The following is a 24,078-nucleotide window of genomic DNA, read 5'->3' as shown; positions in this document are numbered from 1 at the left end:
AAATGCAAATATGTACGTAGATCATACATTGCGTACCAGGATCTTTGAATATATATCGAGACTTAATCACGCAAACGTACGTTGTTTTATGTACAAATTTAAATAAACCCTTTATTTTTTAGCAGTTACCTTTCAAGTTGAAATTTTTACACAGGGACATAAATTTGTTAAAATTTTAAAATGTTACAAGGGAAGGCGTTTTATTTTAATGTGACTGTTTTTTAAACAATCGTTAAGTTGTTATGTTGGTGATGAAATATTTTACATGGAGGTTTGTTCATAGCGCCTTTAATTATATGAAATAAATTTATTATTTGTTTGTTTATTCTTTTTTTTTCGCCAATTTTTACATAATTTGGTTCATATTTCGGTAGTTGATCCATCTATCTTTCCTACAAATCTAACAAGCAGTTAGGACTTATCCGCATATGACCGACTCCTAATTCCACAATATAATTAATGTTCAACATCAGTTGTCACGGAAAAATCTTCTTTACCTGAGATTCGAACAAGACACCGCTGGACTACTTATTCGAGGTTACTAGACATTTCTTTCCGTTTTGTGCTAAAAAGGCGTTTTTCTATTTTTTATTTAACATACATGTATTGCATAATCAATTGCTCCAAAATTCCATATGTTAACGCTTAATAAGTTATTTCAAATTTTGTTCTATTTTGTTTTGAAGCACACACTTTATCGTTTTGTTTATTTTTCATTTGCATCTTCTCTTTACCGTATTTTGTTTAAAACTTGGACAAAGTACTGTATACCATAATGATAAATGCCAATGTGGTAATTTCAACGAATGCATATTATTTACAACTGGCAACTATCAATGAATATCATGCTTATTGGTCGATTGACAGCAAAAACAACATGTGTTTATACTGATGTAAAGAGATATCTTGATATTCAAAGCAAAATGTTCAGGCCATTACATGAGTTGCAAAACATTTAAATTCAGCTACTGTATGATATCGGATGTATAAAATACTCGTATCGTACAGCTGTTTCTAACCTTATCTGTCGTTATCATTTATTGGCACGCAATATCCTTACTGAGTTGGTCTAATATAGATAAATACAGAATCCCTAAAGAAAACCCAACACGGCAAAATTGAAAATGTTGCAGGCTCGGTTTGATTGAGCCTGTTCATGGACGGTACTGGAAAGTGCAAGTTACCGTCCACGCCCCCTAGCACCGGCTTAAGCAGAATTCAACATTTAAACGTGAAATAGTAAAATTTTGAATTTAGAAACATCCGCAGATGTGTTCATAAGCCCAATCTCTCTCGCGTTATCAAACAGACATCCAAGTTTTTTATATAGAATTTCTGATTGATTGACATCAAATTCAAACGGGGGCGTCTACTGGTCATATCTAACGTTTCTCTTTAGTTTTAGAAACCTTAACTTATCCTGACAGGAAATTTGGATTCTCTCAAGTGAGGAAGCTATCCAGCAAGCTTAGGGAACGTCGGTGATTCTACTCAGGTGCTTGTTCGTGCCTGAAATAATATACGAAAGGGCACCTGAGGTCTTCCTCCACCTGTAAAGCTGGAACGTCGCGATTTGACCTATACTGTGTCGATGTGACGTAAAACCTAATAAAAAAATTCCTTCTGCAAGTTTTTGATCGGATAACGGTTTACCGAAGAGTATCATTGTGGTCTTAACATTTACGTAAATGACCTCGGAATCAACAAATGTCATCTCCTCTCCATATCAAATACCATAACTTACATTTCCGTTTTTCTCAAGTTATTTGTAGAAATATAAACGGATGACCAGCCGAAGTTTTCTTATGTTAAGTAGCCAGGTAAAATTTGTTATTACAATCCCTTTCATAACATGTATATGCATTTCGTATCAGGAATTTATTTTCGAACTTATTCTTAAATGTATGCGCAAGAACAAAATGATTATTTTTTACCCTTACTACGCTCAATACTTTAACCGTTCTTCTCTATCCTTGAATCTTGACAAACCATTCCATTTTATAGGAAAGATTTAAAATAGCGAACAGTGCAAACAATGATCCGCCTGCCGGACGTATTGACCGAGTTTTGTTTTCACTAAACGCATGGTTAGAAGCTATAATTGTCACTAGCAGACTATGGATTAAGAATTGACATTTAATATTAAATGTTTGTACATTATGCTAATGGCAACATAATATGAAGTAAATACTTTGAATAATAAAGAACATTAATGCTATGAATAAAAAATAAAGAAACGGTACTATTATTTGATGTGAGTCAAGACAAGTCTTTTTTTACCCATTGTAAAGGCCCAGTCACACCGCAGGAACTTTGCTGGAGCGTTCCTGGAGCGGTAAATAGAATTTATCACCGCTCGTTACCGTTCACCAGAAGTTTGTCACCGTTAAAGCAACGCCGTATACGCTCGGTCACCGCTTAAGGTCCCTCCTACTGCTCCGAAAGTTTTGAGCTGCACAAAATATTGCGAGCGGTGATAGCTGGCAAAGTTCACCACTGCTCCAACAACGCCAAGTCAAAGTTTGGTACCGTTAGACGCAAGTTCGTGGACGTTTGGGTCAGCTAGGCTAACGCAGAAATCTGGTGAACGCTGTACCACCACTGCTTCGCCAGCTTAAACGTTGCACAAACTATGGTGGAGTGATTGTAAGCGTTTTGCGAGCGGACACTGAGGTTAGCTAAAATTACGGGGAGAAATGGCCTAAGAGCCCATTTGCAATCGAGCTGCCGTTGATTGCAGACCTCATTAACATCGCATTTGCTCAAAATTACAGTAAAACTGTACTATCACGGGTGCTAGTCTAGCAGCAGAATCAGAACCTTCTCAGATTGCAACAAGCTGTTGAGGGAGAAGGAGGGACAGAGTTGTGTGGGTCAGACAGTAGATACTGAGAAGGCCTAAACATGGACTGTATGACAAGCTGATAATGGAGCTGAGGAATGATCAAAGCGACCCACCCGTGCAGCTCTCATCAGGGTTTACGTTTAGCTTTAGGTGCTTTTCGCACCTCACCTGTAGAAAGTCTATATGCGGAAGCTGGGGAACCATCGCTTTATCTTCGTCGTAAAAAGCTATCACTTCAATATGCAACTAGAATTTCATTTAATAGGAAAAATCCAGCTAAAAATATTATTTTCAAACCATGTTATACTGAAAAATTTGTTAACAAACCAAAGGAAATTAAACCATTAGGCCTTCGTTTAAAAGATGATTTAGATAAACTTAAAATTAATCCAGACAGTATCCTTCAAAATGACGATGAGGATGTTCCACCTTGGACTTATAATTCCCCTGAAATAAATATTAACCTTTCAAATATAAAAAAGGCATCAAATTCACCTGAATATTTCAAAGAGAAGTTTCTAACAATTAAGGAAGAACATGAAGATTTTATACATATTTATACGGACGGTTCAAAAGAAGGTTGCAAAGTAGGTGCGGCTGTGTTTGAAAATAATTTTACATCTAGTATGAGGTTACCAGATAATGCATCAATTTTTACTGCTGAAGCAAAAGCTATCGATTTAGCATTGTCATACATAGCACAGCATACCCACGATAAATTTGTGATATTTTCTGACTCGCTTTCTGTTTTAATATCCATTAAAAATAAAAAATCTGACAATATCATGGTAAAGAAACTTCTTTTACGATTTCATGATATACTAAAAACAAAATATGTTAAATTATATTGGATTCCAAGCCATGTAGGAATACGAGGAAATGAAAAAGTAGATGCTTTAGCTAAACAATCATTAAATTTTCAAAAAACTGACTTATTGTTACCTGCTTGTGATTTTAGACCGGCTATAAATAAACTCGTATCAGCTGAATGGAAAGCAAATTGGGACAATGCCGTTTTTAATAAACTTCACGATATAAAAAATTCTGGAAGTAAAGTGATCCCTCGGAAGCATCAATCACAACAAAAACCATCTCTTGATATGTCACCATCTCTATCTCTGTCAAACCGCCGTGATCAAACAGTTCTTCTTCGATGCCGAATTGGACACACTAAAATTACCCACTCTTATCTACTCACAAATGACAATGCCCCTTTCTGTGTAGGTTGTAATGAAAATTTTACTGTCAAGCATTTTCTTCTTGAATGTCATGATTTTTCACAGGCCCGTAATAGATTTTATTCTGTAAATTCACTCAAAGAACTTTTTAATACAATTCCATCAAAAAACATAATTGATTATTTAAAAGAGATAAACTTGTATTCTAGGATCTAATTGGCTCATTTCTATTGTCATTTACAATTTTTTTTTACATAATATTTTAAGCCAATTATAGCATTCGGCACGATATGGCCAGTTATGTGTTGACGTGCCGTAAAAATCCAAACAAACAAACAAAACAAACGTGCAGCTCTCCGTAGTGTAAAGCTGTATGCCGCTAAACCAACTTTAAACACCCGCCGAGCAAACTCCCGCGTGCTCAGAACACCACTTTATCAACGCTCGCTACCGCTCGCTACCGTAGCCAACGATATTGCAACGCCGGCTTCAGCGGTGCACCGCTTAGGCAACGCCCGTGTTTTCGATTTTTTACAATTTTGTGTGCGGTGACGAGCATTGTCGAAATTTGGTCCCCTCTCCTTACCGTTCAAGGTACGCTCCAGCAAAGTTCTTGCAGTGTGACCGGGCCTGAAATAGTGACTGTACGTTACTGTATACCATAGCAAATTTTAACTCATTATACAACCTTTTAATGTAATTGGCATTTCGCCAGCTTTATCATTCCGGATCACACGCAGGCTGTCTCGCTGTACACGTGATTCATTAAATGTAGACAAATATGGACAGCTATATGATAATTGTTTTTAGTGATGAACTTTTATAATACATAAGTCTCCTTAAATAATTTCTCTTTAACTTTTTTGCCTATTCTACATTTGGAAAGTTAGATTAATATCAGTATATTGGCAAAAAGGTAGAGAAAGAAAAATGATATTACATTGTCACTTGTGAAATCTCAAAACTTTAATGCACTTATGTCTCACATAACATTTATACAAGTGCACTATCAAATAGTTAAAAATAACTTGTAAAAAGATCAAGAAGATGGTGTTTACTTTTAATTGCAAAATTATAGACTGAACTACTGTTTGATTTTTTTTCTAAACTAAACAATGAAAAACAGAAGCTACGAACGCAAAGTTTATTTAAAGTTAATCTGTAAATATCATCTTGATTGAATCATATCAGAAAACAGTGATTTAAAAAAGGGATTTTCATGACACTTATATTTCGAGCAGGATTTCAAAAGAAACTTTTCGAAAGCATGAATAACTGGTAAAAGAATGATTAGATGTACATTACGTAATATAGATTCTGCTCTTGTTATTTTGTTCTTGCATATAAGCTAGGACTTTCTTCTGTTTACATCGTGCTAGAGACACTTATCTTACATACCCGTGTATAACAAGTCACATGCTTTTAAAGACGTCTTTCATGAGCTACGAGCTAATAATGACGTTATTTCGCCGTAATAAATTATGTTGCTCCTAAAGAAGGTGATAGTTTAAGTATAGCTTTTTATAATTTCTTAACAAATTATAATTTATAGTTTATATTTAAAACGAGAGAAACAAACACTGGCTGTCGTCATAGACGGAAACTCACCAGAAGCTCGATATCGCCGCATCAGTTATCCACGGATCAGTACTATCAACTGGTGTAAGATTCTTTGAGTGCTATGATGATAATTACCAAAATACACTATTTTCACATTAGCAATACGTTGTTCCGACACTTAAGTGATGTGCACAGTGATAGCGATGTATAGAACGCCGTGACTGCCTATGTAATCAATGATTTTGTTATCTTGTGGAACGATAATATTATTTTGTCGTTTGGGCATGTTAACATGTGCAATTTACATCATTTCCTGTCCCAGAATCATGCTGCATTGTTCATACAGCATGGTAACTTGTCAAATTATCATGATGACATGTGAAAACACCATGTCGAAGTATAATGATGACTGTAAACGACACATAAACTTGTTACAGTATAATGATGACTTGTTCAAACGGCATGTTAACTTTTCAAAGTATCGTGATGACATTTGCAAAAGACATGATAACTTGTCAAAATTTCATTTGTTAAAGTCCCAGCATGAATTTTTGTATTAATTCTATATATCTTAGGTTTGAAGCGTAAATATATATATATATATATATATATATATATATATATATATATATATATATATATATATATATATAAATTTGGAGAAAATAAACGTTCATACAGTGCTAAAGTATAAATACCCAAGTACTTTCGGCGTATTATGCCTTCATCAGGGGTGTATTACATGTATACACCAGTTGATATAACTGATGCGGCGATATCGAGCTTCTGGTGAGTTTCCGTCTATGACGACAGCCATGCATAATCGATGTAATTTTATCACCTTTCTAGCGACTGTGTTTCAGTTCAATCTTTGATACTATACAGTACACACGTATTGAGATTTTGTGCTCGATTGTGTGCACATTATACATGTAATACACCCCTGATGAAGGCATAATACGCCGAAAGTACTTGGGTATTTATACTTTAAATCACTGTATGAACGTTTATTTTCTCCAAAAATTTATTGTTTTTTCCACGTTCTTGTATCCTTCTTTGGATCCAGTGTTTTTGAAAAAGGTATTTTGTAGATGCAAATATTTTTCACAAAACCTATATATATATATATATATATATATATATATATATATATATATATATATATATATATATATATATATATATATATATATATATATATATATATATGTTGAACGAATTTAGACGCCGACAGAATCACCGAGTATTTTTAACACTAGTAATGTGATTTGAACAAAGTCTTGAAGTTACATAAACAGATATTGTGGATATTGTATGATTAAACAAACGAAAATCATTCATTAGACTTTTTCTTAAACGTTTTTAGAGTTCACTGTGACAACTATTGTGAAATAAGCGTAACGCTCTAACCTGACCCAAGTGGGTCAAGTGAGGATTCCACCATTTTATTTTTTTTAAGGAGAACAGTTTTGTTCATGTGACTGTCTAGTGTATTCATTATGAGGACATTTACAGAATTATGAATGTAAAAATCAAAACGAAGAAATGAAAATTTTGCCTGTGTCTTTATGACCATGACATATTTAGGCGCTTGACAATACATTGTATGTCGATCGATAGGGAACATTAATGTTGTATCACTAACAGGTGAGATCCCTCCATGCATTTAATTTATATTCTCTTAAGGCAGCATGCTAATTGTCATGAAAATGTTTCAAATGTATTTAAAAGAAGTATTAGTTGTGAAGTGAATTAATGTAGACAATGCAAACGACACTTACAATCCAAGTAAATTACCAGAAATAAGTCAAAATATGCAAAATATCCCTTACTGTGTAAGTCACGCACTAGAAATATGGTAAAATTGTGTGAAATTAGTCAACAATAGCACACAACATGTAAAAAAATTATATTTGGAATCTTGAATCGTTTAAACTTTTCTCAAGTTTGATTTTCTTGTAATGTTTTGGCTCATCTGGAGGCATGAAATATTTCTGATAACCATGATCTATCATATGTGGATCTGGTTGATGATAATTTCAAAGCCTTTTAATGGTTAACGTTTCTGTTATAATTCTAAAATGATTACTAAAATTATCACTACACAAATGTGTCGTACTCTAATGTGATCTATGACCGTTTAATGTGACACTGATTTTGGCTACGATATCTGCACTTTGAGTACGGTACTCTATCTTTCTGTCTATAACATTGTATAAAATGGCTATAGTGTTTACAGCGGATTTGATCCTGATAAGGTTTTTCTTTTCTGTCTCAGGATTTGGCCTTTTTACCAGGAGATATGATGCATGTACACGAAACTTAGTTTTGCAACCCGATAAAGTGTGCAGAATGGCATCGAAAAAAGAACACAAATTAAAAAAATGATGCTAAATACATTTATAGTTATGTCAAGTAATAACTTTTGTATTTTATTGATTGAAGTGTAAGCGTCTATCATCATGCAATTATCTTTGCTTTTCTCATTTTCTACAAACATCACATTGAGCTGAAATAATAAAAATGATAACAAATAATATAACATAGACATTAGTTTTGATTCAAACAAAAGCAGTATTAACTGTTCTTATATAGCGTGTTCATCTTTGCGAATGCTTTTATTTTTAAACTTGTAGTGATGGTACCTAAATGGTAAGAGAAATAATATAGAGAAGAACAGAATTCCCAAAGAAAGACCAACACAGCAAAATTGAAAATGTACAGACTCGGTTTAATTGATCCTGTTCATGGACGGTACTTCATAGTGCAAGTTCCCGTCCACGCCCTCAACAACACTCACTTCCGGAATGTTCTTCGTTAAACCAATTCATGCCATCAATCTCTCCAAACTTGACCCCAGTTTTAGCGAAGATGTCTAATGAGATATCAGTCCATGGTGCACTACTTTTGTTCATCTCACCCACTAGAAAAACGCCTGAAATAAATACAAAGTTAAAACATTAAAACATATGGGTTCTTGATTATAGTTAAAATACAAACATTGTTTTAGCACAATTTTAATCAAAGTTCATTAAACATTGTGGCTGAAATATAAATCAGCATTATTGATCTGCATAATTATGACTCAGCTTCATTATCATCAAGTATTATCTTAAGAAGGAAAAATATCATACTTATCCAGGCGCCAGTCCGTGCACATTTATTGCCTTCTTGAATGATGTGTCTTGGACATTGAAGTCTCAGAATGTATTTAGTTGGACAAGGGGACCAGTAGTACTCATTTACCGGTTTTCCTGTAATGTAATGACTAAATGAACATACAAGTACATACAAATAATTCTAATTTACGAACAAAAACATATGCTCTAACAGGCATACGATCAGTTGCATTGTGATGACGGTCAAGTGTACCAGATTAAACTGAACCGCCTTCGTGGTCGAGAGGTTAGAGTCGATGACTTCTAATCCAGTTACCTCTCTGGTGTAGGTTCGATCCCCGGGAGATGCTTTGGTAGTTTAGCGTGGGGGAAGGTAGTCTAGTACTGGTGTAATTCTCTAGGAGGGATGGTAAGGAAACTACCCGCCTAAATGCTTGAACTACTGTTGGGAAAAGGCATAAACTGAAACAAACAAACGAACGAACAAACAGACACACAAAACCAGATTAAACTGAAATCAAGAAGTTACGAACTGGAAATAAATTTTTATCAAACCTTATAACTTTATGGGAAAAATACTTAGATTTGACCTTGATGCACGGGAGATTGACTTTTAATGGTGGTTATGTTTACATATGTATTTTGAATGTTCGGACATGAAATACGCACACGCACGCAAGCACTAACGCACATACACAATTTGTTTTTATAACAATGTGAGGTGTTTGTTCTTTGTTCAACTGACTTCTAACTGTAACCCTATCCCTTACCCTTAACCTAACCTAATGCGTTCCTAACCATAAACGTAACCTAATATCTTTATAATGTTAGGCCCCAAAACCTTAAAAGACTCACGGAATGAAGGTTAAAGTTCCGAGGTTTACCTGACAATGTAGGTTTATCCTCACTTTGTATTGGCTAAACAACACATTTTCCTCCCCATTAAGGGGTATAACCAGTTCCGCTGGACCACACGGCACGTACGCAACAAACCACACACCCATGCACCACAATACTTAACTAACTTACCCCCAAATTTGGGAGGCTATAAAAGAAAAGAAATAACGTGTCAAGGGTTTACGCATCATTTTTCCGCGTACCGTCGATAATTTATCATCCTGCGCGCAGTACCGTATCATTCTTACGTAATCTTCTGAAAAGTGCAAGAGATAAATCAAAAATGCCAAAATTTCTTACTCTTACTAATAGTGATTTTATTTAGAGAGTTTGCATACAACACGGAAGTTTTGAATGATTCATCTATGTGTGCAAAACCATTTGCAACATTATTCGGCTGTTATAATCAGAAACTAATAAAAACACTTTTATACATGTGAAACATTTGTATTCTTGATGCAAACATTTTTTTAACCTTTTGCGAAAGTAAAGTTGTCGGAAGAAGTATCAGATGTCAAATGATCACAAAAAGCATTGACACGAGCTGATTACATACCAATTTTACACAAATAATGCAAAATAATATTGTAAAATCAAAATAACTTTGATAAACATGGTACCGCATCATGCAGAATCATGGCACCGCTTCTTTTTGTCGGTAGCGCCAACGCGACCTGTATCGTTATCGCCTTTTCGTCTTGTCGCTATCGACAACACGACAAAGCGCCAAAAGGTGCGTTGTCGCGCTCTCGTCTTGTCGTCCTGTTTCTTGCAAAGCTCGCCAAACGGCGCGTTGTAGTGTGGCGCGTTGTCTCGATGTCGCCCTGTCGCTTGGCTTATAAGCCAATCCTTCGATTTGAACCGAGCGACAATGTAACATCGCGTAAACACGCCCCACGACAACGCGCTGTTTGACGTACATCGTTAGCGACAGGACGGCAAGACAAAAGTCTGATAACGTGCCGTTTGGCGCCAATATGACGCACAAAAGCGTTCCAAAATCGGCCACCATAGTAAGAAGACACTTTTTAATAACCGTTACTTTCCACGTGGATTTAGCACAGTTGAAACAGTGTCCTTTTTGGGACAGTTAAAGAACTGCTATTGACATGCACGATTTTTTCTAAAAGTTTTGTCCGCCTTTCTGTATTTTTGTAGATACATTCTCATTATGATTTATATACTTAATTAATTAATAAACTTAATTTTCACATGTTTCATTCGAGAATTGTAACTTATTTACAGTATCAGCGATTAAAGAAAAATGCTTCGAAATCTCGCTTCAATTATCTATTAAGAAGAGTCAGTGCGCTTTTTGATAGTAAAACAAGAGCCTTAATAATACAGAATTTTCAATAAGGGCGATAGTCCTGTCAAAATTCACAATTACAGTAGCTCTTCCTAATTTTCGAATAGTTGAGCTTAAACAAAAAAAAGCAATCTTAACAGGCGATCTTTTTACTGCCTCAAACAGGACACTATAGAAACCGATTGAAAGTAATGCGAATCTCATGCGAAAATCTAGTTTATTGAGAAATTGGATGGCCTTTTCCAGAAACAAAGTAATTGTTGATTTTAGCATTGACAAAACAGTTGTTTGTTGGAAGATGGTACCATACTTAGTTTTTTTGTATATCGTCTGACATTCTATGAAAAAAAACAATAACGTGGCATTTACTGTACCCACCGCCTGACACACACAAAAACTCAACTGCCATAAACGGCTGAACATTGCGTTAAGGTAAGCATGTGAATAAGGAAACTTATGTCCGATTGACTAAGTGTACGACAGTTCCGTGCGTAAATATTTTACCTACACCTTTCACTGCCCAAAGTGAACATACAGAGATCTATCTATAATTAAATGTGTTTATTAATTCATAGGTTCTTTAGAATTAAACGTCGTATAAGTCAAATACAGTTCCTCTTTTTTTCTTCATAACTGTCTTTTATGTCTGTAAGAAGACACTTTTGAAGGTAAACTCGTACTGTATCCATTACATATCTCTGTCTGCATGCTTGTATGTTCCTTGTAGTTCCAGTTATTGATAGACTATTATAAAACTTATAGATAACTTTAAGCACAACAATGTAAATTCCTTGCTCAAGGAAACATGGGATGGTCGCTGGCGGGGTTCGAGCTCACGCCTCGACAAGCGATGCCAGAATTTCTAAGTCCGACGTTTCAGGGTTCGATTCCTCACTAATCCAATGTATTTACTCAAATTGTTTAGTTTTAACAATATTTCATTTACATGATAATTGATAAATGTTAAATTTCACGGATTGAGTAGGAAGCTTGAAAAGTTTTTTTTTTTAGAAAGTCTCTCCGTAAGCACTATCTCAAGAGTATGTATAAAATAGTAACACTTATATATGCATATTTGTGTTAAAAATACATAATATTTTCATTATAAACTTTCTTCTTTACATGTCCAAGAAAGCTAGCAATTTGCACTTTGGTTGTCCTAATCGAACTGATTTTAATAATAAAATATAGGCTCAAATTCTTTCGAATATGACCGTGGTCCAATGCACATGTGTTTACGCCGGGCACACAAAATAACAAGGCTTGCTTCTAGAACTGAATAGCATTTATGCATTTTCCTCCGGTTTGTAAATAATAAATATACATCTACATACCTCGCCCAGGCGGGCAACAATAAATAAATACAACCATTAGGTTAATCATCATGATGCGGTGCAAGTCTAGCGCTAATGTATACGGTGCCACAATTTTCAGTGCGGACCCACGATACGGTACCACGAACTCGGTCAGTTGTCACACTTTTATGACTTTTTTAAGAAATTAAACAGCTTAAATTTGTATGCAATATTATGTGCGTCTAGTTATATCAAATAAGTATTTTGATTTACAACATAGTTTTCTCATTTTAAAAGTTTTCCAAGTGATCATTTTACACAAGCCAGCTCTAGCTGTTTTCATTAAAACAAATAAATCGTACAAGTCTTCGATAAAAACTAGGTGAAGACATCAGATTTAATGATCATAATACGAGGGTTGTCCAAAAAGTAATAGGACTAAGGGTCTTGCATCTCTATATTCAATTCAATTTAGAATCATTATATATGTAGATCGATCGAAAAATGTTTTCTTCAATTTTAGCATACACTTATTGAATTCTTGTGCTTAACGAGTGTTCCCTGTGTTATTGAATAACTATGGTAACACACACCCGGCGCAGTGTAGTGTAGTTGTACTTCTATTTTATTTATAATTTATTTTCTTTTTTCCCCATTCATTCCACCAACACAACTTGTTATATTTAAGTGACATTATGCCCAAATTTGACGTCATTCAGACATGAAATGGCTAAATCATCAAGTTTTGAACAGCAGTGGTCATTTCGTTAAATGTAGAAATTTGACGTTCGTTAAAACAAATGAAAATGTGTGCGATCGTTAAACTTGGCTAAAAAATAAGCGATATTCCTTCAGATACTACGAAAACATAAATTTAACATCGGCTATTAGGATACTCGTTCTCAGCTTGCGCAAGCAATTCAAAAACTGCACATACGAGATCACAAGCAGGAAAGGATGAGAATGATAGCGGGAAATTGACGGGACGTTAGTGACGTCAAATGAAGCGCTACAAAATGATCAACGGTAAACAGTCCGCGAACTGTCCGGCATGTTTGATTTCTGCAACGGGTCTATTGATTCAGTTCTGTCAATGGTTTGTTTCAAACAAAATTTTATTTCATTTAACTAGAGATACGTGTAATCAATAAATAAATGTAATAATGATTAAAGGTATTATTAATATTTTCCCCCGATTTTCTTTTAAAAATGATACGCTGTTCCTAGTAGGAAAATATACTTTTCAATTGATAAATATTGTTTTTTTTTACTTACATAATCATATTGTTTTAAGAGCGTACGATTATATGTGTTATTCATATTATTAATCGCTTTCTCACTAACATCATAAATTAATGCCTATTTAAACTATTGATAACTATAAGGATACAAGAATACGAGAAAAAGCCGAGAGTGGTCGGCTATCGGGTGTCTTCTTCAGAGAGTGGAACGAGAATGTGATCGTTGTCTTTCTCACTTCATCTACATATATGAGGTCTGGTCAAATTTTCATGATTTAGACACCTAGAACACTAGGGAGAATTCTTTTAGACGGAATGACACTTGTTATATTTTGTTTTTATTTAACGACGTCATAAACGTCATTTATTGTGCTGTTAGCGCCAGGTCCCGTACCCTTTGTCATTTGAAGTTTTCACAGACTCCTTATTTTTAAAAATATTTTATTGATTTTTTTCACTGTGTATAGAGCATATGTTCCAATATAATTATCTTGTAAAATTGTGCACCTAAATTAAAAAATGTGAACAGTAGAACTATAGTCCTATTACTTTTTGAACAACCCTCGTATTCCGTAGACACACTTTTATGAATACACTTACTTCAAAAGTGTGACTTTCAGGCCGTTTTCCATCATGCATGTTGTGTTTAAGTGTTTGTTTTGTCTAAAATGATACGATGCTGCACGCAGGATGATAATTTTACGACGGTACGCGGAAAAATGATGCGTATACCCTTGACACCGTGGAAATGTAACCCGTATTTGTAGCACATATCTAGCCACAATTTATTTTATACTGGTTGCGCATGAAGTACTTGGACTGATAAAATCGAATCTTCTTTTGTTAAACTTTTTATTAAACTATCATTCATCCTTCGATATAAGTTTTGTAAATGTATTTGGTATAACTTGATACATGTATTTCATTTCAAAAGATGATGTGCTAGAATGCTAATTAAATGTCCAAAACGTTTGGAAAACCATGAAAACCGTTGACAGAAATTTCTATACATTTATCTTAAAGAAACGTACCGTTCGGATCTATAATTGTAACTGTGATCTTGTCACCGTCAGACTCGGACGTCATTGGGAAGCTGTATTCTATGCATGACTTGCAGTTTGGATCGCTGAAGAACAATTCTATCTTTGTATTATTGTGATATGTCGCCTTAACTAAAAAATAATTATTCATCAACATATTTCTAGAGTCAAAATATGAGAACAAAAGTCAATAATAATCGGCTACGTTCAACAGATATCTGCACTTGCCTTGCATATGATCCAAATTTACTTCATCAACTATTGAATACCGTCTATCATAAAATAAAACGAGAAGGCCTTGTTTACTTTAGCATTCTGAATAAACTAGAAATTCATTTCTTTCTTAACTTACTTGATTTCATTATTTAGAAATGTTATTTAAAATGTTTTGCAGTAATTTTGCATAATGTTACACAGGCATTACATGAAAATTGAATTTAAACTTACAATCCATTGCATACTTGCTGGTAGGCAAAGTCACCGGTCTTCGTTATCCTACATTTGTAATCTGCGATAACTGAAAACGGTGCAGGGTTAGGCACCAAGACAAAAGCTTCTTTCAAAACTGGACCTGCAACCTTAATAACAGTGTGCTGTATAAATAAAGTAGTAATATAAGATCCTGATATTGTGAATAAGTTACTCTGTGAGTAATATATATTGGAATAATTTGACATTTATTACATCACAGTAGTACAACAAACACAAGGACAAACGTCTGCAAAGTTAATAATTCAGCAAAGTTGGTTAGTCACATTCGATCTGTCAAAACACTGTCCAGAAAAATAACAAACAAACAAGGCGCACTCTAGCTATACTGCAAGTTTGTCATATGTTCATGAATGCGGCTGGGTAAGATAAATAAATAGGCTACAGTATAGTTTTTCTAAATTGTATTAAAATTGTACTTATAATTACTAAATTAACAACAACAAAAATTTATTTAATCACAACCAGCTACTTTTCAATGCATTTCAGAAACAAAACTTTAATAACTACACATTTCTAATGATATGTTTTTCTTACGGCACATACAATATTAATATATATTTGATAAAGAGCTATAGGTTTGTTCTAAGTTTAATATTTTGAAACATGTTAAGTATACAATCTTGTTATTATAGTTGCTTTTATATCCTAATGTTCCGTTATTGATTCAGTAGAAAGCTATGGAGAACAATATAACTGTACTTACATAATAATCAAAGTCATCTTGACTAAATGTTTGGTCAACTGGAATTATTACATTACTGATACTTTGTGATTTATCGCAGAATTTAGCCTTTTCTCCTAAACCCGAACCAGCACAGAACATCAGAAAAACGACGACTTGTAAATTCATTTTAACATATTATATCTTGTCTGTACTTTCTAGAGGATACTCGGGTAAGGAGAATTTATATTTTATATTTATATATCGTTTGCTATGACGATTACATGATTATAACGATTAAATGTAACGCTAATTAGTGAGACAACTACACAGAATGTCGCTGGTTGTATATCCTACCAGATAGTATAATACACTGTGGTTTTTGCATTTTTGTAATTTGTTGTAATGTATAAAAACTTTTTCCTTTCATTAGAAATAATTTATTGTAGGTTTGTTTCCATATTGTAAGAGTTAGTTTTTTGTTGAGTGTTGAGAATTGAGTACCGCTCAGGCCGGTGCTAGGGGGCTTGGGGGATGTTGCACTTATTCATTATCCCTCATGTTCAGACTAAATCAAACCGAGTCTGCAATTTTCATGTAATTTTTTATGATTAATGTTTCCGAGGGATTACTTGTTTCCAGTTTTATTTGTTAATATGACATTCAAAGTGTTAAAGTCTGGCAAATTGAAGAATCAGTAGAAGTATAGTAATCACATTTTAAAGCTTTGTCAAGTAAGCTCAAGAGTAAAATTAGGTCCACAACGCCGTGAACATTTTGCTGTTCTAAAGCGCTTATCGTCCGGACCAAAAGAACATGTACTGTTTTAGCGACTTTTTGACTCGTAAACATAGTTTTGCCTAGGCTTTAGAGAAGGCAAATTATATTTCCGAGATACGAACCTGTGGTCAAAAAGGTTAAGGGTGCCAAGCTCTTTCCCTTCACCACTGTTACTGTCACTATTACTGTTACAATTCTAGATGTGAAGATGTTATAGAAAGAGCATCAAAACACGATACTTTCTGTTTTGTACAAGGGGGCGTAGCCCCCCGAGTATAAATCAGATTGCCGAGTGATATCATCTTACTTGTATATTTAGCAAAAATAAAACACATATCCTCATGTCACAAAATAACACGCTAGAAAAAATTAACCATGAACGAGCAACTGAATATGGTTTTTTTTCGCTATCCTTTTTTCCTTCGTCACAATAAGTTAACCCTGGAAAAATGAGCCAATCAATGAGTTTGCTCTGAAGTGTTGGTTACTAATATCTGCACTCAAAAGAACGTACTGTGGGTGTATATATATACGATTAAATATAATTGAAAAATTTTCAACAGAAAGGTTTCCAAACTTTTATACAAACAGCTGTTTGTTTATTTGTAGTATATATGATTGCAAATGCACATTCAGATAAAACGTAACGTACCAGGATCTTTGAAGATATATCTAGACATAATCACGCAAACGTAAGGTGTACCGATTTAAATAACCCTTTTATTATTTTAGCAGTTACCTTTCAAGTTACATTTCAAGTTAAATTTTTTACACAGAGACATAAATTTGTTAAAGTTTTAAAATGTAATAAGGGAAGGCGTTTAATTTTAATGTGAAATGTTGTTTAAAGAATCGTTAAGTGGTTGTGTTGGTGATGAAAAACGTCACGTGAAGGTTTGTTCATGATTCCTTTCATTATCTGAAATAATTTGTCTGTTTAATTTTGTTTGTTTGTTCTTTTTTATCGCATGTTTTTGTTGATATCTCGGTAGTCGATCTATCTAGCGCTGTCCTACGTATCTAACAAGCAATAACGAACTTATCCGCAAGTGACCGACTCCTAATAACACATTATTTCTGTATCAGCGTAGAGAGATAATTGGCCAATAGACTAAATGTCCAACAAGAGTTGTCCAGGAAAAATTCTTCTTACCAGAGATTCGAACAAGAGACCGCTGGACTACTTATTCGAGGTTACTTTACAATTCGTTTTCCTCTTGAGCTAAAAGTTTGACTTTTTTTTTCATTTCCTTACGAAATCAGATGCACCAATAACCATCTGTTAACGTTTGATAATTTATTTCTAATTTTGCTCCATTTTGTTTTGTAGCACACACTTCATCGTTTTGTCTTTTATTCATTGCCATCTTCCCTTTACCTATTTTGTTTACAACTTAGACAAAGTAGTGTATATCATAATGATTTATATCATGGTGATAATTTCAACGTATGCATATAATTTGCAACTTCATACTATCAATGAATATCATGCTTATTGGTTGATTGACAGCAAAAATACAACACGTGTTCATACTGATTTAAAGAGATATCTTGATCTTCAAAGCAAAAATGATCCGGCCATAATATTAATTGCAAAACATTTAAATTGCTTCTGTATGATATCGGTTGAATAAGATATCGATTTTACACTTAAGGCTCATTTTAACCTCATCTATCGCAACACGCAATGTCCTTACTAAGTTAGGAAATTTTAAGCTCATTCTTTCACGTTATCAAACAGACATTCAGCTTTTTGTATATAAAATATTCAATATGATTATGATCTTTAACACAATGACATATAATTCAAACGGGGGCCACTACTCGTCATATATAACGTTTCTATTTAGTTTAAGAAACCTTGACTTATTCCTTATTCAAGTTTTTGATCGGATAAAAATTTACCGAAGAGTATCATTGTGGTCGTTACATTTATCTAAATGACCTCAGAATCAACAAATGTCATCTCCTCTCCATATCACTATCAAATACCATAACTAACGATTCATTTATCCTCAAGTTAAAGGTAGATATATGGACGGATGACAAGTCGGACCACTCATATCAATGTATTCTCCCCACTTTTTAAGATTGGTTGTGGCATATTTATAGAATACATACATTCATAGATTGTATAGATAGGATCTTTTTCAATCCACCGATCTTCTTTTACGGCAGTGTTCATACAAACTGCAATGTAATAGCCAGAACACATCCAGAGAGATAGAATTTACATGTTTGAGAAAAGAACAACAACAACAACAAAAGAGGAACAAACAAACAAAAAAACCTAAACAAAACCCAGAAAGTTTTCGTTAGAGAAAAGAGTCGGGATAAGTAGCTAGGTAAAATTTGTTATTATATTCTCTTGTATGATAAATATTTTTCTTTTGATTAGGGAATGTATTTTCGACTTGACTACGAAGTTTCATCTTAGTCAAATACATACATGTATATGCATTACGTATCATGTGTTTGTTATCGAACTAATTCTCAAATGTATGCGCAAGAACAAAATGTTATTTTTACCCTTTTCAACGCTAAATACTTTTACTGTACTTCTCTTTCTTTGAATCTTGGCAAACCATTCAATTTTATATGAAATATTTTAAAATAGCGACCAGTGCAAAAATTGATCGGACGGCAAGGATGTGTTAACCGATTTTTGTTTGAACTAATTGCACGGGTAGAAGCTGTTATTGTTACCAGCAGACTATGACATTTAATATTAAATGTTTGTTTACGTATTATACTAATGGCAACATAATAAAAAATTGATTCCTTTGAATAATAAAGAACATTCATTCTATGAAATAAAAAACCGCAAAGAAACGATACTTTTCTATGATGTAAGTCATATAGAGTGTTTTTCTACCCATTGTAAGTAGTGACTGTATGTTACTGTATACCATAGCAAATGTTAACTCATTACGTAATTGGCATTTCGCCAGCTTTATCATTCCGGATCACACGCAGGCTGTCTCGTTGTACACGTGATGCATTAAATGTAGACAAATATGGACAGGTAGGCATATGATAAATATTTTTACTGATGTCTCTCTATAACACATAAGTCATTAAATATTTTCTCTTAAAATTCTTTGCTTGCTCAACATTTGGAAAATCCGGTTTAATGTCGGAATATTGGCAAAAAAGGTAGAGAAAGAAACAGGATATTACATTGTCACTTGTGAAATCTCAAAACGTCTCACATAACATTTATACTAGTGCACTTCTGTAATGAAATGGTTGTAAATTAGATCAAGAAGCTGAAGTAATAAAAATGGTTGTAAATAAGATCACGAATCTGTTGTTTACTTCACCTTAATTGCAGACTTATAGACTGCAGTACTGTTTTATTAATTTTTTTAAACACGATAATTATCTTATGAAAAACAGAAACTATGTATTCAAGTTTATATAAAGTTAATCTGCAACTATCATAATTTAATCATATAATGTTTTTGTATATCAACTAGGATTTTCTTCTGTTTACACCTTGCTAGAGACACTCATCTTACATCCCCGTATATAACAAGTCATGTGCTAGACGTCTTTAATTAATGAACTACGAGCTAAAGATGACGTAATTTCTCCATGATGAATTATGTTGCTCCTAAAAGGAAAGGTGATGAATGTAAGTATAGCTTTTCATTATTTCTTCTCGAATTATAATAAAGTTTATATATAAAGAAAGTTTATATATAAAGAAAGAGAATGAAACACTGGCTGTCGTCATAGACGGGAATGTTTTAGCGTAAACCCTTCACAAGCTCGATTTCGCCGTATCAGTTATGCACGGGCTAGTACCGTCAACCGGTGTAAGATTCTTACATTTATATACACATTGTGCTATGACGCTGATCATCAAAATACGCCTTTGTCATATTGGCAATACGTTGTTTGGACACTTAAGTTATGTGCGCAGTGATGGATAAGTATGGAACGCCGTGACTGACTTATGTAATCAATGTTTTTGCTATCTTGTGGAACGATGATATCATTTGTTTCGTGTGAGCATGTTAACATGTGCAATTTACATCATTTCTTGTCAAAGAATCATGCTGACAAACAGCATGCTAACTTATCAAATTATCATGATGACATGTGAAAACAACATATTGACATGTCGAAGTATAATAACGACTTGTACAAACACACGTTAACTTGTCAAAGTATCGTGATGACATGTGCAAAATACATTTTAACTTGTCGAATTATCGTGATGATATGTTCAAACAACATATAAACTTGTTAAGCTATCATGCACATGTCATCACGATACTTTGGTAAAATTTCATAATGACATGTGGAAACAGCATGTTAACTTTTCGATTTTTTATCTTTAAAAAAAAGAGCTGCGTCCTGTGAACATTGTCTTTGCCTAGCTGATCTTTATTGTTGTTTTAGGTGCTAAATTAAACTTTAATTATTAAGCTTGCCTTACATCCTGTATTTACTGATGGTTGAGATTGCATGGTGTGAGTGTTACACTGTTATTTAAACAACTCAAGTTGTGACAATTTTCTCCGAAAACTGAAATAAAATACACTCTATAACTATACCAAGATGTAATGATGGCTTATTATTAACAAGCTATTTAATACAATTTTCTAGTTCCTTACCCAAAACAGTACAAATGGCATGAATATAAAATCGCACTATCATCTGCATAAAAAAATACGCTTACATCTTTTGCTAATGCTGATACCCATATCATTGACATAACAGAGAAACAATAGTACTAGGAACACGACATGTAATATTCATAGCTTCAGACATTATATATAATTTTACAATTTCACTTTGACCAGTTAAATAAGATTTAAACCATTCCACTGTCACAAGATGTCATGGTTCACAGTGTCAAACGCCTTTTGCAAATCTAACATAGGTGAGCAGTCCTTTGGAAGATGATCAGAGAGATGAATAAGGCAGGAGGCATTAGAGTAATTACATCTAAAACCACTCTGTAATTCATTGTAAAGTCCCTGCTTACCCTAAAAATGTTTGTAAGTCTTTCTAAAAATTTGAAAGAATAGATAAAATACTGACAGGTCTATAGTTGGATACATCAGATCTGTTATTCTTTTTGAATAATTAGTTTGACTTAGCACACTTCAATTCACTTGGAACTGATTTATATGTAATGGAATTATTCACTAGAAAGGTTATATATCGTATCTTTAAATTAAAAACATGCAGCATCTTTAAAAAATTTTGCTGGAATTTCATCTTATCTTGTGATTTCAGAACAATTTAATTTACAAAGCAAGCTCTTTATGTACATATTCTTTACTAACAGTATTTAATTGAAATTTATTTCCTTTTGAACTTCTGTTCTTATAAAATTAAATTCTTTAGAAAATTCTGATTCTACAGAAAAAAGGTTGAATGGATTTGGCAAATTATCCACCAAAGCAGAAGCAACAGTAATAAAAAAACTGATTAAAATGACTAGCAATTAGTTCTATGTAAACATTATATTATCATTTGATTGTTAAACGTTGTTTTTAACTCCAGTGATGTCAACTGTGTTTCTGATATTATTCCGTTTTTATCCATTTGTTATACGTAAAACTATAAAAGAAACAAAAAACATTAAGTGGGTTATACGAAAAATTCTTATTCAAACACTTAAACAGATATCTGATTCAAATGGTGCCCCGTTCGAACAATCGCAACATACTTATAACTCAAAACAATGAAAAACACGGAATTACCATGGTGGAAAGCCGAAGGTACGATAATGAGAAGTACGATTGTGAAAAGTCAAAATAATGACACCACGATGGTGAAAACTCTATTAAATTTCGTGTTTTCACCATCGTGCCTTTGATCTTTCACCATCTCAGCTTTGTTGTGTCGTTATTTCAAATTTTCACCATAGCACTTTTGTATTCTCATCAACGGTTCTTTGATTGTTTTATCGTGATTCGTTATTTCGGCTTTTTATCAGCGTAGTTTTGCCTTCTTGTCTAGCATGCGCACATAAATCCTTAAACGGATGACGAACACATTTCTTTCTAAGGATTAAAAAACAAAGAAGCAATAATGTTCATGGTTTTGGATCATGATTGAGTACAAGGCTAATAAATCAAAACTTTTGATACCCGGCAAAAATGCAGTTTGAATCAAATTATCATTTTACTGCCAAACTAACCGAAACATGACAGGTTCATTTACACATACACCTTACATTTCAATTTTCAAGATTGATATCCCAATTGATTACTTCGTCAACTGTATTATTGATGTTTTGCATTAGAAAGGGTACTTTCAATTTTCTTCGAATGTTCAGAGTTTTAAATATTTCCCTTTGTTCGTGGTACAAATCCGCGGATTTATTATTCCAACAAAACGTTCTAATTTATAAACTTCTTTTTCATATTTAGTCTTGATTAATCTTGAATTGTTTAAGTAATTCAATGACATTTAGTATATAAAAATTTTACATTTAGAATAAAAAGAAACTATAACGAAATTATTGAGTACAAAAAATGTCTCTTTGTATGTGGTGATTAAATTTGGCTTCAGACCAAAAGACTTTCATACAATTAATATGGTGTTTCATTTTTTTTTCCTTTTTGCAATATTTCATATGTAACTTGTTTAATAAAACTGTCAAAAGCGCATATGATAAGGCAACTATCAAAGCAAGTGATAGGGACATATGAATAAATGCTTTAAAATGAAAGTTGTCCTTCTTAGAAGAGACATCAGTACAAATATGCCTATAATTTAACTCCTTCGTTAACAAGATGGGTTTTTTCTAAGATACATTATTCCGGGGGGAATATGTTTTGTCACCCTGGGGCACATAACTATTTCATAACAACATACTCAGCAATGTTTTAAGTTTAACTAGACTTTGTAACAATATGTTTTTGGGTGTAATGATATTTAAAAAAATATATGCATATATATTGTGTCTCAACTTTATGTAGAAATCTATAAAACCATTTTTGAACCGTTTTTGTTAAGTTTATTGTTTTATAGCAAAATTAAAATGTAAAGATTATGTTGTGTATTCTATCTTTTTCCTTGAGTGAGTACTGAATAAATATTTTGTTGAAGGTCTTTCGGGGTAATATACCATTTCTTTGGTCATTAATATCCTCTATTACCCCGACAGACATGTGTTATTTATATAATATATCTTGCTTTTTACAATCTTTATATACTGTATAATTTTGAAAACTCTTCAATGAAATATGCAGCAAAGATTCAGAATTTTGAATTACTGAAATAAAGTAACGTGGCTTGAATAGAATCCAACTTTAAAAACAATTTTAATGCATTATGTAAAGTACTTTTGTAACTGAAAAAGGATCAAATGGTAAAAGTTGAAATGCATAAATGTAAAATAAATGTTAATATCTACAAAACCGCGACACTTAAATCCCTTCTATCAATAGTTTTGCCTATTGAAATGATTAAAGAATGAAATAAAATTGCACACATAGATAAAATAACAATTTAGTGAGAAATCAGAGAGACAAATTATTCAAATAAAATGATTCACTGATCTTTTCCATTATACTGGGATAACATTGCATAGATCTGAAATTTAACGTATCGGTTTAACATTTTATCTAGAAAACTAAATTCTACGTAATAATTGTTGTGCCATAGATACTTGAGCTACTTTAGTTCAGTCA

At 33.3% G+C, this 24,078-nt stretch overlaps 1 protein-coding gene across 1 annotated transcript; it reads right to left on the bottom strand.

Moving 5' to 3' along the window:
• Window positions 1–7,808: 7,808 nt before the first annotated feature.
• LOC132754735 (uncharacterized) lies at window positions 7,809–15,877 on the bottom strand. Its single transcript, XM_060745419.1, has 6 exons — window positions 15,680–15,877; window positions 14,932–15,062; window positions 14,476–14,570; window positions 8,718–8,837; window positions 8,384–8,518; window positions 7,809–8,092 (listed from the first exon to the last, which is right to left on the bottom strand). The coding sequence occupies exons 1-6, from the start codon at window positions 15,824–15,826 to the stop codon at window positions 8,067–8,069; spliced, it is 654 nt and encodes a 217-aa protein (XP_060601402.1). The 5' UTR covers window positions 15,827–15,877; the 3' UTR covers window positions 7,809–8,066.
• Between the last annotated feature and the right edge of the window lie 8,201 nt (window positions 15,878–24,078).

The sequence above is a fragment of the Ruditapes philippinarum genome, unplaced genomic scaffold (assembly GCF_026571515.1).
Source record: "Ruditapes philippinarum isolate M1 unplaced genomic scaffold, ASM2657151v2 ctg1916_1_1_1_1, whole genome shotgun sequence".
Taxonomy (NCBI): domain Eukaryota; kingdom Metazoa; phylum Mollusca; class Bivalvia; order Venerida; family Veneridae; genus Ruditapes; species Ruditapes philippinarum.
This window is presented reverse-complemented; position numbering and strand designations above follow the sequence as displayed.